Source organism: Alosa sapidissima, chromosome 13 (genome assembly GCF_018492685.1).
Source record: "Alosa sapidissima isolate fAloSap1 chromosome 13, fAloSap1.pri, whole genome shotgun sequence".
Lineage (NCBI taxonomy): Eukaryota > Metazoa > Chordata > Actinopteri > Clupeiformes > Clupeidae > Alosa > Alosa sapidissima.
The window spans coordinates 13,069,579-13,082,001 of NC_055969.1; the positions used below are offsets into that span (position 1 = coordinate 13,069,579).

At 42.7% G+C, this 12,423-nt stretch overlaps 1 protein-coding gene across 1 annotated transcript; it reads right to left on the reverse strand.

The window, feature by feature from the left end:
• Positions 1-24: 24 nt before the first annotated feature.
• Positions 25-12,423, reverse strand: sptlc1 (serine palmitoyltransferase, long chain base subunit 1). The gene is made up of 15 exons (XM_042058917.1): positions 12,294-12,423; positions 10,865-10,972; positions 10,566-10,660; positions 9,515-9,608; positions 8,461-8,533; positions 8,149-8,281; positions 7,625-7,754; positions 7,216-7,305; positions 6,357-6,464; positions 5,987-6,082; positions 4,947-5,043; positions 3,251-3,305; positions 1,664-1,781; positions 1,365-1,438; positions 25-1,216 (listed from the first exon to the last, which is right to left on the reverse strand). The coding sequence occupies exons 1-15, from the start codon at positions 12,399-12,401 to the stop codon at positions 1,123-1,125; spliced, it is 1,473 nt and encodes a 490-aa protein (XP_041914851.1). The 5' UTR covers positions 12,402-12,423; the 3' UTR covers positions 25-1,122.

Sequence of the window (12,423 nt, forward strand, 5' to 3'; positions counted from 1 at the left end):
TCACACATCAGAGTAGAAAACCAATAGCCACTTGCTTTTTATTTGATTAACTTTCATTCAAATTAACATTAGCAGCATATAAAGGCACATTATAAAATGCATCTCCAACAGTGTTATTCCATTAAACAATCAAATAATATAGAAAAAAACACATATGCATTTACAAGCTGATATTCAACATATGACATAAATAAGCAATTGAGTGGTGGAAATATATATAATATATATGCTTTGCGTGACCTACAATCACATTTGTTGCATAGTGATAAAGATCTTCCTCAGACAAACTCAACCAGTTGAAAAGTGATCATTTGCCAGTACTACTCAATATGTTATTCCTACAGGTATCCTGTTCCTCTGAGGTATATGGCAAAGCACATTTGTCATAAAAGAAAAATGTTTTTAAACACTGTTTGTACAGTGACATAGTAGATTCCACACAACTGCTCTTATTATATCAAAATACACTGACACACTTGAGCCATTAAAAGAAAAAGTAAAAGGAAACAATTTAATGATGTTTCAAAAATGTTACCTCAATATCACAAAAGAAAAAAAAATATGCACACATAAAAACAGTGCAAAACTGCATTCGAATGATTTTTTTTTTAGAGCGAACAACCCTTTGGTCAAATGTGACAAAAAGAACAGTATACGACACAAGCAATTTTTTTGTCACAGTGTGGTGAAAAATAACAGTCCATATAAAATTTATAAAAAATGTGTTACTCTTTCAGTATTTATTATGGATTAGTTAAGACCTGCTATCATAATTCAAGGCATTCATGAGGAAATAAATAGTTTTTTGGTGGTGCACACCTTGTAGACCAGTGAACAGCAAATATTACATTCAATTCCATATGAAATGAGCGACTGAAAACACTTCTATACAGTATCTGAGTAAAAATAAAAAATCAAAGTAACTGTTGCGTGAAAAAAAGAATGATGTGATTATAGTATTGTTCTGGCCACTACAGTAATGCTGAAGCCACCTGCTATATCAAGCATTAACCGTTGGACAGCTTCTCACATGTGGTCCTCCGTGCCAAAGAGGTCAACCAGCGAGGGGTCTGTTGACTGGCTTGCCAAGCATGTCTTGGGGTCCGGAGTGCACTGCTGGAATTATTTCAGCATAGCTGACGCAGCTTCGCGTATACAACTGGCCGCTTTCTCAATCTCCTCTTTGGATTGCTCCACGGTCACGACCACCCGGATGCTGCAGGTCAGTGGAAAAATCAGATGTTTGTTTTAGAAGAGTTGTTCACATTGTGGCAACGCACGTGGCTAATAACAATGCTGAGGTCCGCACATGTTAACACTGTGGGCAGACAGAGGGGAGAGGAAAATAAACAGACAAGATTTACCTTGGTGGAGGAAGAAACTTCTCTTCTTTGTCAAGATATCTTGCTTGTGTAAGAGCTATTCCTCTGTCCAAACACTGCAATACAGGACATTTTTATAAATGTAGCGGCATAAAACTTTCCAACATTTGTCTAAGTTTTATAATATAACAATATAACTGCATTTATTATACATATACGTTGGGAGGTTTCACCATTGTATTTGTGCATAGTGAAATAAAAGGTTTTGCGCTTCATATCTAACCGTAGTAATCTTACCTGATCTGATCTTGAATAAAGTGTATAGACTCATTCCCACTTACGTAATCAACGATGCTGCGGAGTGTCTTCACGTCGCTGTCTCTGGACCCGGTGCTCTTCTCCAGCTGCAGATGGAGGGCTGGAGCAAAGGACTCGCCAACAACCTTCAGCCCTGGAGTCCTGCAGCAGTCACACAAGACACACTCCAGTCACACCCATGCACAATCTTTTGGCTGATGCAAACACATCCATGCCGTGCAGTGAAGTGTATGTTTCATTAGTGTCTGCACCTGGTAATTAAAACCATGATCTTGCTCTATAGCTGAAAAACCCAAGTGCATAAATCTAACACAGCCTGTACTTAAATATACTGCCTATTAAAGACTTGAAGAGCATGAACTGTACCTCACATGTTGAGAAGACTCCAAACATACAGGGGCCTCCCCAAACGCATGTATGAGAAGCATCCAGCAGACAAGTGCTTCAAACCTCTGTTTGCGTATTTTGTTCCTTCTTCCCTGGGCCACAATCAGACCACAATACACAAAGCGGCCCTTTCTGGGAAAGTACCAGAAAACGCTGAGGGTTGTAGCGCCCACGCTAACCAATGCTTGTGTGTGGTGGAGTTCCTCTGCTAGTGTGCAAAAATACTCTGTACCCTCGCTGACTGGAAGCGTTAGGAGTTCCCACACATACCGTTTGAGAGGTCCCAAGCCTCATCCTGCTGGACTTGACTGATCTAGTAATGTAAAGTTACTGGTATTTAGCAGACATTTTTTCCCCAAGCAACACAAACTTGCAAGAGTGGATTTGGGATTCGAACCCAGGCCAACCGATTGTCAAGCAGCAACACAACCACTGCTCCACCATGCCTACCGGTATATTAAGTCCCCCCACAGCCTATTTTTAACTATAAATACCCTAATCAGGCTAATCACGAGCTAGGGGCTAATTGCAGTGCCTATCTTATTAACTGAGAATAACTTATCAGATAACTTCAAACATTATCAGAAGGGATAGACACCAAACATGGGAAGAGGGAGATGCCCAAGAGGACAACTGAGGGATACAATCTCCTGTATCTTCTCTCATAATGTTACAGCAGAACTGTGCGGCCAAGAAAAGAAGGGAGTCTCTGAGCATGATGTATGTGTGCAGTAGAAACAGGAAAAGCCCTTGTGTCAAGAGTGTAAATATCCTGACGAGGGGAGAGACAGAAGTGCGAAACTAGTCGGGGGGTTGTTGAATTTTTCACAACCCAAAAAAAAAGAGGGGAGAGCAAATTCATAAATCAGCACAGGTTGTTGTGATGGCTGTCCGATACCTGCTAAACCGCAAGTATAGCATCACAGTGTCGGATTCCTCGGCTGCAGCGACCGAGAGGCTAAGACAGGCTGTCTATTTTATTTATCTATTTATTTTTTAAATATCACTCTCTTTTCTGTAGCCAACAACGTAAATTTGCAAAAACTCAGATCCAGTGCTATATGGCCAAAACGCAACATTCTGTTGTCTTAAATTATGTGGTGCAAAACTGCTTCCATTAAATAACGTTACAGGAAATGTTTTGACTTCAAGAGCCTTTCCCTGTGTTTGTGCCAGACTGCTGGTTTCTTTCATGGGAAACAGCTCGGCAGACTCCAACTCACCCTTGCAGAGCCTTGTGGACGTGCTTGCATTTGTCCCCCAGGATGACGAAAATGTCTTCAACAGAGAGGAGAGAGAGAGAGAGACAAGAGACACAGACACACAAAGAGAGAGACAAATAAAACATACGTACACACAGAAGGATACTCAACTTCCCCTCTGTTGAAATACCCTCTCCTCAGTCCCTGTTCAGTGCAAGAAGCAGCACAGAAGGCTACTCAACATCACTTCCCTTGAACCCCCCCAACCCCACTCCCCATACAGTGCAGTTAGTCCACACTGTGTGGGGCTCAGGGAGCGGAGTCCCGACGGGCCGAGGGTAATTAGTTTACCTTGGCCAGCAGGAGCCTGGCGCCCCCTTCACCAGGGCCTGCTGGGAGGTGGAGCAGGACAGTCGACCGCGACTCATCTCTCATCGTGAGACTGGCCATAAAGCCTAAACACCCATTCCCCCCCATACTAGATAACTTTGACATTACGTAAGTGCAGAACTATATGCCGTTCAGCCTCTTTCTGATATATAGGAAAAAGGGTCTGCGAGAAAAGTTCATTGTCTAAGGGCCGTAGGGCATTTTCTATACAAAGGACTGCATCTATAAGGTTTGGATTCAAGAATCTGTGTGAATGTGTGGGAGTTATACAGGCAAACAAAACAACACAAATCAGGTCAGAATTTACACACAACTCAGTGCCTAAATGGCTGTAAGTTCAAGTATTAGTCTGGATCATTTTCAAGGAGTTTGACGCATTCAAGTCAACAGAATACATCAAAAGCAGCCAGATTGTTCATAAGCTCGAAAGAGCTTCCATTGTTAAGATGTGTGAGTTTTGGATGTCTCTTAAATATGGACATGCTGTGTTGTACTTAAGTTTCAGTTAGTTTCTGTGTTGATGTACTGTTTGAGGCTTTGGCACAAAACTGTCCCACAGAAGAAATTAGTCATACATATTCCTGATACACATTCCAAAAACTTAATAACAAAGAATAATTTAAATCAGATGTTAAAGCACATCTGATCTCATGTAAATAACCTTTGACAAGTTAGACATTCTTAAAAAAAAAAATTCAACTCATTCCTTTACAGACACTGAGTACACAGCTCCACTGCCGGCCTGCTGTCTGGTCAGACTCCCGTGCATCAGGCCCTCCACCCCAAGGTCAGGCGACAGAGCGTTCAGTTGGCCGACCAGCCAACCGGCTTCTATACAGGCCTCAGCATATGGTCTAAATCATAAACCTTACTGAAGCCAGGCCAGTTTAATTTAAAAAGCACCCAAAAGAAGGAACGCTCTTGGTCATTTGGTTACGAAGAGAAAAAAGGGAAAACTAATTACATCCCTTTCTCTCCCATACACAGACACATCATATCCCAATCCAAGCAGACCTAGCAAAGGCTGTCTGTGCAGTACAAGATTACTGCATGTGTATGCATGCAGTTAGCAATGACATAGAGAAAGCTGCCTAACTGATGAGGATAACAGAAGAGCAAAAACAGAGGCTGAAACTGAATGCATGTGAATTATACCGCATGCATATTTGAGCGCTAAAACTGAATATATTTGTAATGCATTCAGCCATAACTTCCACAAGGCTGCTTATGCGATCAATATCTCTTGTGAATCTAGCAGGAAGGCAGATCAGTTCTGGGATGCATATGAATCTGGCGGTCACTTGGCACAACTCGTCGGCGGTCTCACCTGGATCTTCCTCCATGATGTTGAGGGCCTCGATAGCGGCGGCGGCCAGCATGGGGGGCAGGGAGGCGGAGAAACAGTAGCCCTGGCCAGACAGACGCTGAGGAGGAACGGAACACACACACGAGTGCAGGAGATCTGTGTTTACCGAGCTGATTTGTTCTGAGGGCTTCATCCACATGTGTATGGGAGCTGGGCAATTATGTCAAAAATATGATGCATATCCTGTTTACATTTTCAATATAGTGGTTGGCATACTATTCTGGCGCAACATGAGTGTCTGTATGTGTGTGTGTGTGTGTGTGTGTGTGTGTGTGTGTGTGTGTGTGTGCGCGCATGTGGATTTTTCTCTCCCCATCATTTCTAAACTGAACTAAGCCAGATGCTCAGCACAAACAACCTATGAGACCGTGTTTACAAAGAGATTTCTAGATGGCTTTCCTATAAGTGAAACATTCGTTAAATCTTTCTACACAGTGGCTGACATGATCCAGAATGAGGCTGGCTCAGATCTGTCCCCGCAGTTGGCTTCTGTCAGGGACCTGTGTGTGTGTGTGTGTGTGTGTGTGTAACCACTTGTGTATGTGCTTGTGCGTGCACTGCTGCAACACGTTTCTTTTTTTCCCATGCTTTCCTAGGCCATCCCTGGGTAAAATTTGGCGTTTTAGCCTGAATTTCAAAAGCCCATGTGTCTAACATTACCTCGGATATCATTCCATCATGTCAAGAATCTTCAAACAATGCGCACCAGTCTTGCAAAAGCGTTTAAAATAATTGTCCGCGCCATTCCACTGCGCCCCAGCCACAGCAAATAACCTACAGCTGCACATCCCCTGCAAACACTACACGTGTTGATATCCGATGAGCAACAGCACACATCTGAAATACATCCCCAGCACGCCTTGAACGTGGATCCGATTTGGAGTGTCGCGGGCTCATGTGTGGTGTTTTTCCGTTGGTTCTCCACCCATTTTTATTAAAAGTATATTGACAAAAAGGGGGGAGGGACAAAAAGAAAAACAGATCTCAAGGCCAGGCGGTACCTGGTGGTCTATGACGAAGGATCTCCCACAGCAGAAGCCTCCGATAGACGCAACCGCGTTCTCCATATTGGCACTGATGAGGTCGATGTCATCAATCTGAAATGAGACACACAAAAACGTACATTTTTTGTCTCCAAAAATTCCTCTGAAGACCTTGTTGTGGTATTTTTTTGTTGTAGGTCACATAATCCACCACATCAGACTGAAAGGAGATACTCAAAACAATTTTTTTGGTAACAGCAAATACTACACATCTGTGGTATTTATATACTATAATACTAACATACTGTATGCTATATTATACTTATTTATACTCATCAACTCGTCAATTATCTTCTCATTTTAATAGTGGTTGTGACACAATACTCACATTGACCCCAAAGTGTTCTGTGACCCCTCGGCCATGTTCTCCCAGGACGCCAAAGGACACGCTCTCCTCCAGGAAGATGCGCACCTTGTACTTGTACTTGAGCTTCACCTACAGAACAAGAGGACCAACGCATGAGGCGAGAGGAAGAGTAGTCTGCATCGTGCCGTATGTGGCTCAGTTATCTGTTAGGCATGTGTGGCCATTCTGGCGGCCAAAGCAGATGAAATATGGGAGTATTGTAATGGCTGCACTTGGGAATGGGAAGCAGTGTGTGTGCGTCTCTACTGAGCTACTAAATCACTGCTGTGCACAGACAATAAACTGAGGCAACGTGTGCAGGCAAGTGCAAATAAAGAGTGGATAATTGGCCAGTATTGAAAATAGAATTCTTATATGCATAACAAAAGTTGGTTTTGTGCAATAGGTTGAGAGTCAAGAACAGAGTAACATTTTGAGATGGTTTCTTCTGTCCTACTGATAAAGGATACGTGCCGTAATCTCTGCACAGGTCCATGATGCAACAGATTCACTAAGTTACATAGTAGGACAGCACAGCATTGTGGCCACCATGGGTTATTTACAGATCAGAGATCACAGCAGAGCTTGGAGCCCCCCTAATAAACATCAGGACGAAATCTTTCATGTCCTATAATTTACACACGCAAGTCACTGGAAGATGTAGCGCTTTCCCCAGAAACTATAGACCAAAATCAACCTTGCTGCATCTGTAGTGTACACACAATCAACTTAAGTCAGCATAGAGTATGTGTGTGTTTTGACTCTGTTTATACATGCGCTCTGTTCTCTTTAAACAGGACAGGCCGGCAGAGGGCTGGATAGTGTTTGCGCTGTGTCTCACCAGCTCTGGGAGGGGACACACGTCGGCTGTGTTCACGTACAGGCCCTCCACCACGATGAACCTCCTGGTGACTCGGGCCTTGCGGGGATTCTGGAACGCAAAACACATGAGATCTTTCACACGAGCCTCAGTAAGAGCAACATACACAAACACACACACACACACACTGAGGCTTGCAACATAAAGACCGTGATCAGGGTAGACTCTTGCTTTTGTCTCCCCTTCTCACTGGATAACGTACTGCAAAGCCAAATAATCCCAGGGTCAGCAGTGAGTTTAGGGGATATGGGTCAGTCGTGCCCTGAGAGTCCACTTTCTGCACGCCATGTCGGCAGGAATCAGGACTCTCACTCTCACTTTCACTCGCACTCTCCGTCTCGCTCGCTTGCTCGCTCGCTCACTCACTCACCCTCTGATCCTCCATTTCCTGTTCTTTCAGGAGGCGTTCCAGGTCCTCCATGTCGTTGTGTTTGAAGTACTTGATGAAACTGCGGGAGGCCTGGAGGCCCTTCTGGATGGAGAAACACGCCGCCTCATCGCTGTGTGCATATGGGTGTATGTATGTGCGCATATGTATGGTTGAGTGTATATGTGTGTGGGTGAGTATATATTAATGTGTTTGTGTATATATATATATATATATATATATATTAATATATACACATATATATATATATATATATATATATATATATATATATATATTATGTGTATGTGTGCATGTGTGCGTGTGTGTGCATGAGAGAGTATGTGAGTATGTGTGTGTGCGTGAGTGAGTATGTGTAAGTTGGGAGTTGGGAGGGGGGGATGAGAAATGAGTAGGCTTAGTAAGCACTCTCTCCAGGAGATAGAGGATTTCATCAGGTTCCGTCTTATTAATGATACTTAGTGTGTGCGGACTACGGAGGTGTCTGGGGAGGAGCAGCGGCTTACACAAAGATGATGTCACCTCTCTTGGAGTATGCCGGGATGGCGCTAGCTATAGTAGCGAAGCCGTACGAGTAGATAATGGCCTCCTCCGTCCTCATGAACTTGGCCAACCGCTCCTCAAGCTCCAGGTGGACATCTGCAAGTGTTGGCGTGCACACAAGCAAGCGCACACACACACACACACACACACACACACACACTTAAATTCTAACATTATGAGGACCTGAACTTGGAGGGATTCCCAAAAACACATTTCTTTGCATTACACAACACCAGACATTTGATGTCCTTATTTAAAGGCTTAAAAAGATTTACCAAAAGTTCCATAAAATCCTCTTGGGCCACAGGTTCCCACTCCATACTTCTTCAGCGAGGCCAGAGCCTTGTGCTGCAGGAACAACAAGACAGGGCCATCAGAGAGTTAGAACTCAAATGCAAAGTCACATCCCAAATACCCTCTGAAGTTTCATAAATGCATTAGCATAAGCAAAAACATTCAGAGCAGAAGGCCAGGGAAGTTGTAAATCCAACTGGACATGTCAAGGTAAGACGCTGTAGCCTGTACCCAAGGCTGCCTGTTCTAGGTGACCTGCTGAGGCTTTTATTTGTTCAGGAAAACATATGATCTGTAGCAGCATTGCAGCACACATCTGCAATTTTCCAATTTCCATCTTGCATAATTTAGCCTCGCCTACCACCAGGGCTTCATGCACAGATATTGAAAACAAATGTTCTAAAATAACAACCAAGGAACTTGGACTGTGGTCTTATCATATAATGATGGTGAACATTACTGGTAATAGTTAAAAGGTTTTGCACAAGAGAAATAAAGAAAGCGGAAAAACTTGAGCAGTTGCTTATATGGTCTATGGTTTGTTATGGGAAAATGTCTGCTGAGTCTTTTGACTCTTACACTATATTCATCATTTCAGTATAGACCACATGCATGAGTATGCCAAATTTCTGTAACAAGCACAGATAAAGTATCATATGCATGTTACTGATATGGTGTTTCTCCAGGATATGATGAGCGCAGTGACCTCACATTCATCTCTGCGACAAGAACGCATCCAAACCACAGTGGCCTCTGTGAGGCTCCATTCCAGCAAGCAACACATGAGAAACGACTGGCGACAGTATCAGTCTAAAAACACTGCTAGCAATTTACTTTTGTTAGGGCGTTTCCCACTATCTCACCAACAAACATCCCAAACTGGCTTGGTCCTGCAGATAAAAAAAAATTCCATCAAGGAAAATAAGTTTGTATTCCAAAGTGCAATCAGAGAACGTGGTGTCGACCAGGAGTCTGGAGAATAATGGAAAAAGCCACTCTGTTGCTCCGACCTCCCTATCTGAAAATAGCACCAACCTTGACTCGCTCATTGTCGAGCAGGCCCAAGAAGTTAAATGAGGCGAAGTTAATGCACTCCTTCCCATTTACGATGATGTTGTGGCTTGGAGGCCTGCAAAAGTAAAACACTGTCATTAGCCATAGAGCAAAACAGAGCCCACTTATTATTCCATGATCTTGCATGTAGACATCTAGCACACAAGTAGCACTGTAAATCAACAACTACAAGAGATATAGAAGTACTCCTCGCTATATTTACCTCGCTATACACTACCGGTTTGGGGTCACTTAGAAATGTCCATTCCACTCCATTATAGACAGAATACCAGATGAGATCAGTTGCATTGTTTTGTTTTTTTAATCGGGGCAGCAGTTTTCAGATTACATTATGTGCTTACATAATTGCAAAAGGGTTCTCCCATGTTTTCCCAGCTGGCCTTTTAAAATCATATCAGATTAGTACAGAATGTGTAACAGAAACAGAATGTGCCTTTGGAACACTGGATGAATGGTTTCTGAAAATGGGCAATGTAGATATTGCAACAAAGATCAGACATTTCTTTCTACAACAGTCGAGAACCCTTTTGCCATCATGTAAGCACATAATGTAATACTGTCCTGAAAAACAATGCAATGGATCTCAGCTGGTATTCTGTCTATAATGGAGTGGAATGGAAATTTCTAAGTGACCCCAAACTTTTGACCGGTAGTGTGTATAACTTGGATGAATAGGCTACAGAGTTCATGTAAGAGGTACCCATATGCATTTAAGTATAAGTAAGTAAGTATAAGTATACTCTTTTCATCCCATTAGGGAAATTTGGTCTCTGCATTTATCCCAATCCGTGAATTAGTGAAACACACTCAGCACACAGTGAACACACAGTGAGGTGAAGCACACACTAATCCCGATGCAGTGAGCTACCTGCTACAGCAGCGCTCGGGGAGCAGTGAGGGGTTAGGTGCCTTGCTCAAGGGCACTTCAGTCGTTCCTACTGGTCAGGGTTACAAGTCCGAAGCGCTAACCAGTAGGCCACGGCTGCCCCCACATAGGTATTTTTAGGCTTACCCAGTAACTATGTCGTAATTGAGGGATGGGTGGTTCTTTGGTACCGGGGGAACAAGAGGCTCTGGTTGCCATTCTTCAATCAACTCTTCCTTCTCCTGTGGACATACACATTCATCGAACCATCCATCAGAAAACAAACATAATCTTCTTTATCTCGGCTTTTTAAAGTGATTTTGTCGCAACCTGGTCGTGCAGCACTGTGTAATTTCTGCTGAAAAATTCTACACAAGTTTCTAATGTAGGCCTATACAATCTAAAAGTGTTTTGTGACATCCTTAGAGCATCAATATATGTTATACCTTATCTGTGAGGTCAGAACGCTCCTGTAGTTTGTAGGTTTTGGAGAAAAGGAGTCTGATTATCCACAATATGAGGATCCCCTCCAGAATCAGGTGATATGCAGGCGCCTAGTAAGAAAGAGAGTGGAAAGGTGAGACAAGATTTCAATGGAAACGTGCCTTAAATCCTTGTCAGCCTTTCCATTTTAACTGGAAAAGAAATGTATTTAAACACACAGCACTTTTATCCACAACTGATGTTTTACAAGTGCTCTATAAATAAACCTGACTTGACTGGACCTGACTACTTGTAAAAGCTTGGTTCTTTAGGCCCAAGTCTGGTTTAAACCAAACAGTAGCCTAAATACTGTGTAATTACATGTTTGAGGACAGTGAAATCACCTACTACAAACTCCACTGAAAAGTTGTGTGACTGCAGCAACAGTGCAGTGTACTCTATGGCTTACTGCCACGCCTCACCTAAATCCACTGATGTAAGCTTGATAATGATAGGGTGGACTATGGTTGGTGAAGGGGCACGTTCCAAATAGAGCAACACACTTTCTAACTTTTTAACTATATTTTATCTTAGAAACAAACACTAATGATCCATAAAAGGATTTTAAATTAACAAGCTTACTTATCGGACAACTTACAAACCTAACATTGCAATCAAGTTAAACTAACAAGCTATTTTGATTGCTTGACAGTTTCAATTCATCTAGCTAATACCAGAAGAGACAGAGAGTCAAATCTGGATTAAGAAGAAGACATCGACAGGTAGGATAATGGCCAACTGGACATCACATGTACAATTCCAATTATCAGGTGGCTTCTAGTTCTAGTGCTACAATGATCTGATGATTTTAGTGATATTATAACTGCCACGGTTTGTCATTCGTCTTGTGTATCCTGTCTGCATTGTTTGTTGCTCTGTTTCGGGAGTTTGAGTTAATTTATTTTAAATGTTGGACATACATATACATTTGTTCGCATTTCTTCACGTTAATCTACAGAGAACACTGACAATTCAATCTCTCCCCACTTCTCTCAGAATTCAACAGCTGATCTTGAAGCATCTCTGATGTCTTTACCAAACTTCAACCACAACCCTTTGCATAAAAAAAAACGCTACTTAACAGCTTACAGCTGAATATACAAATCAGTCACTCCGACAACGAAATATCTTCACAGTGACACATTTCAGTAGCCACCCTTCCAACTGATATAACGTTTACCACCCTTCCTAGTGAATTACTACATGCTATTCTAGCTAGCTTGCTGGCTACACTTCCTGGAGTATGGCACAAGTTCCGAACAGGATATCTGAAATCCTCTCCATTCCTTTCGACATGTATTATCGTCGGATGAATCTATGGTTTCAGTGTAACCGTGTGTGAAATATACAGCTGTATTTATGAACGCTGTCGGACTATTTTTGTCTACTTACCTCGTAGAAAGCTTGTACCATCTCCACTAGTACCCACTGTTGCCCGGACGCCATTTTCGTTGCCTGAATCACGTGACCTGCCCATAGGACCTGCCCACCAAACGGCATTGGCTTTCTAGGATCGTGCGCC

Bases quoted from the DNA above. Each gene is read 5' to 3' on its own strand.
- sptlc1 (XM_042058917.1), bottom strand. From the start codon at position 12,401: ATGCCGTTTGGTGGGCAGGTCCTATGGGCAGGTCACGTGATTCAGGCA. The intron at 6,083-6,356 runs GTGAGTATTGTG...GTCTCATTTCAG, and splicing joins CAGAACACTTTGGGGTCAAT to ATTGATGACATCGACCTCAT. The intron at 1,439-1,663 runs GTAAGTGGGAAT...CCTGTATTGCAG, and splicing joins TCCGCAGCATCGTTGATTAC to TGTTTGGACAGAGGAATAGC.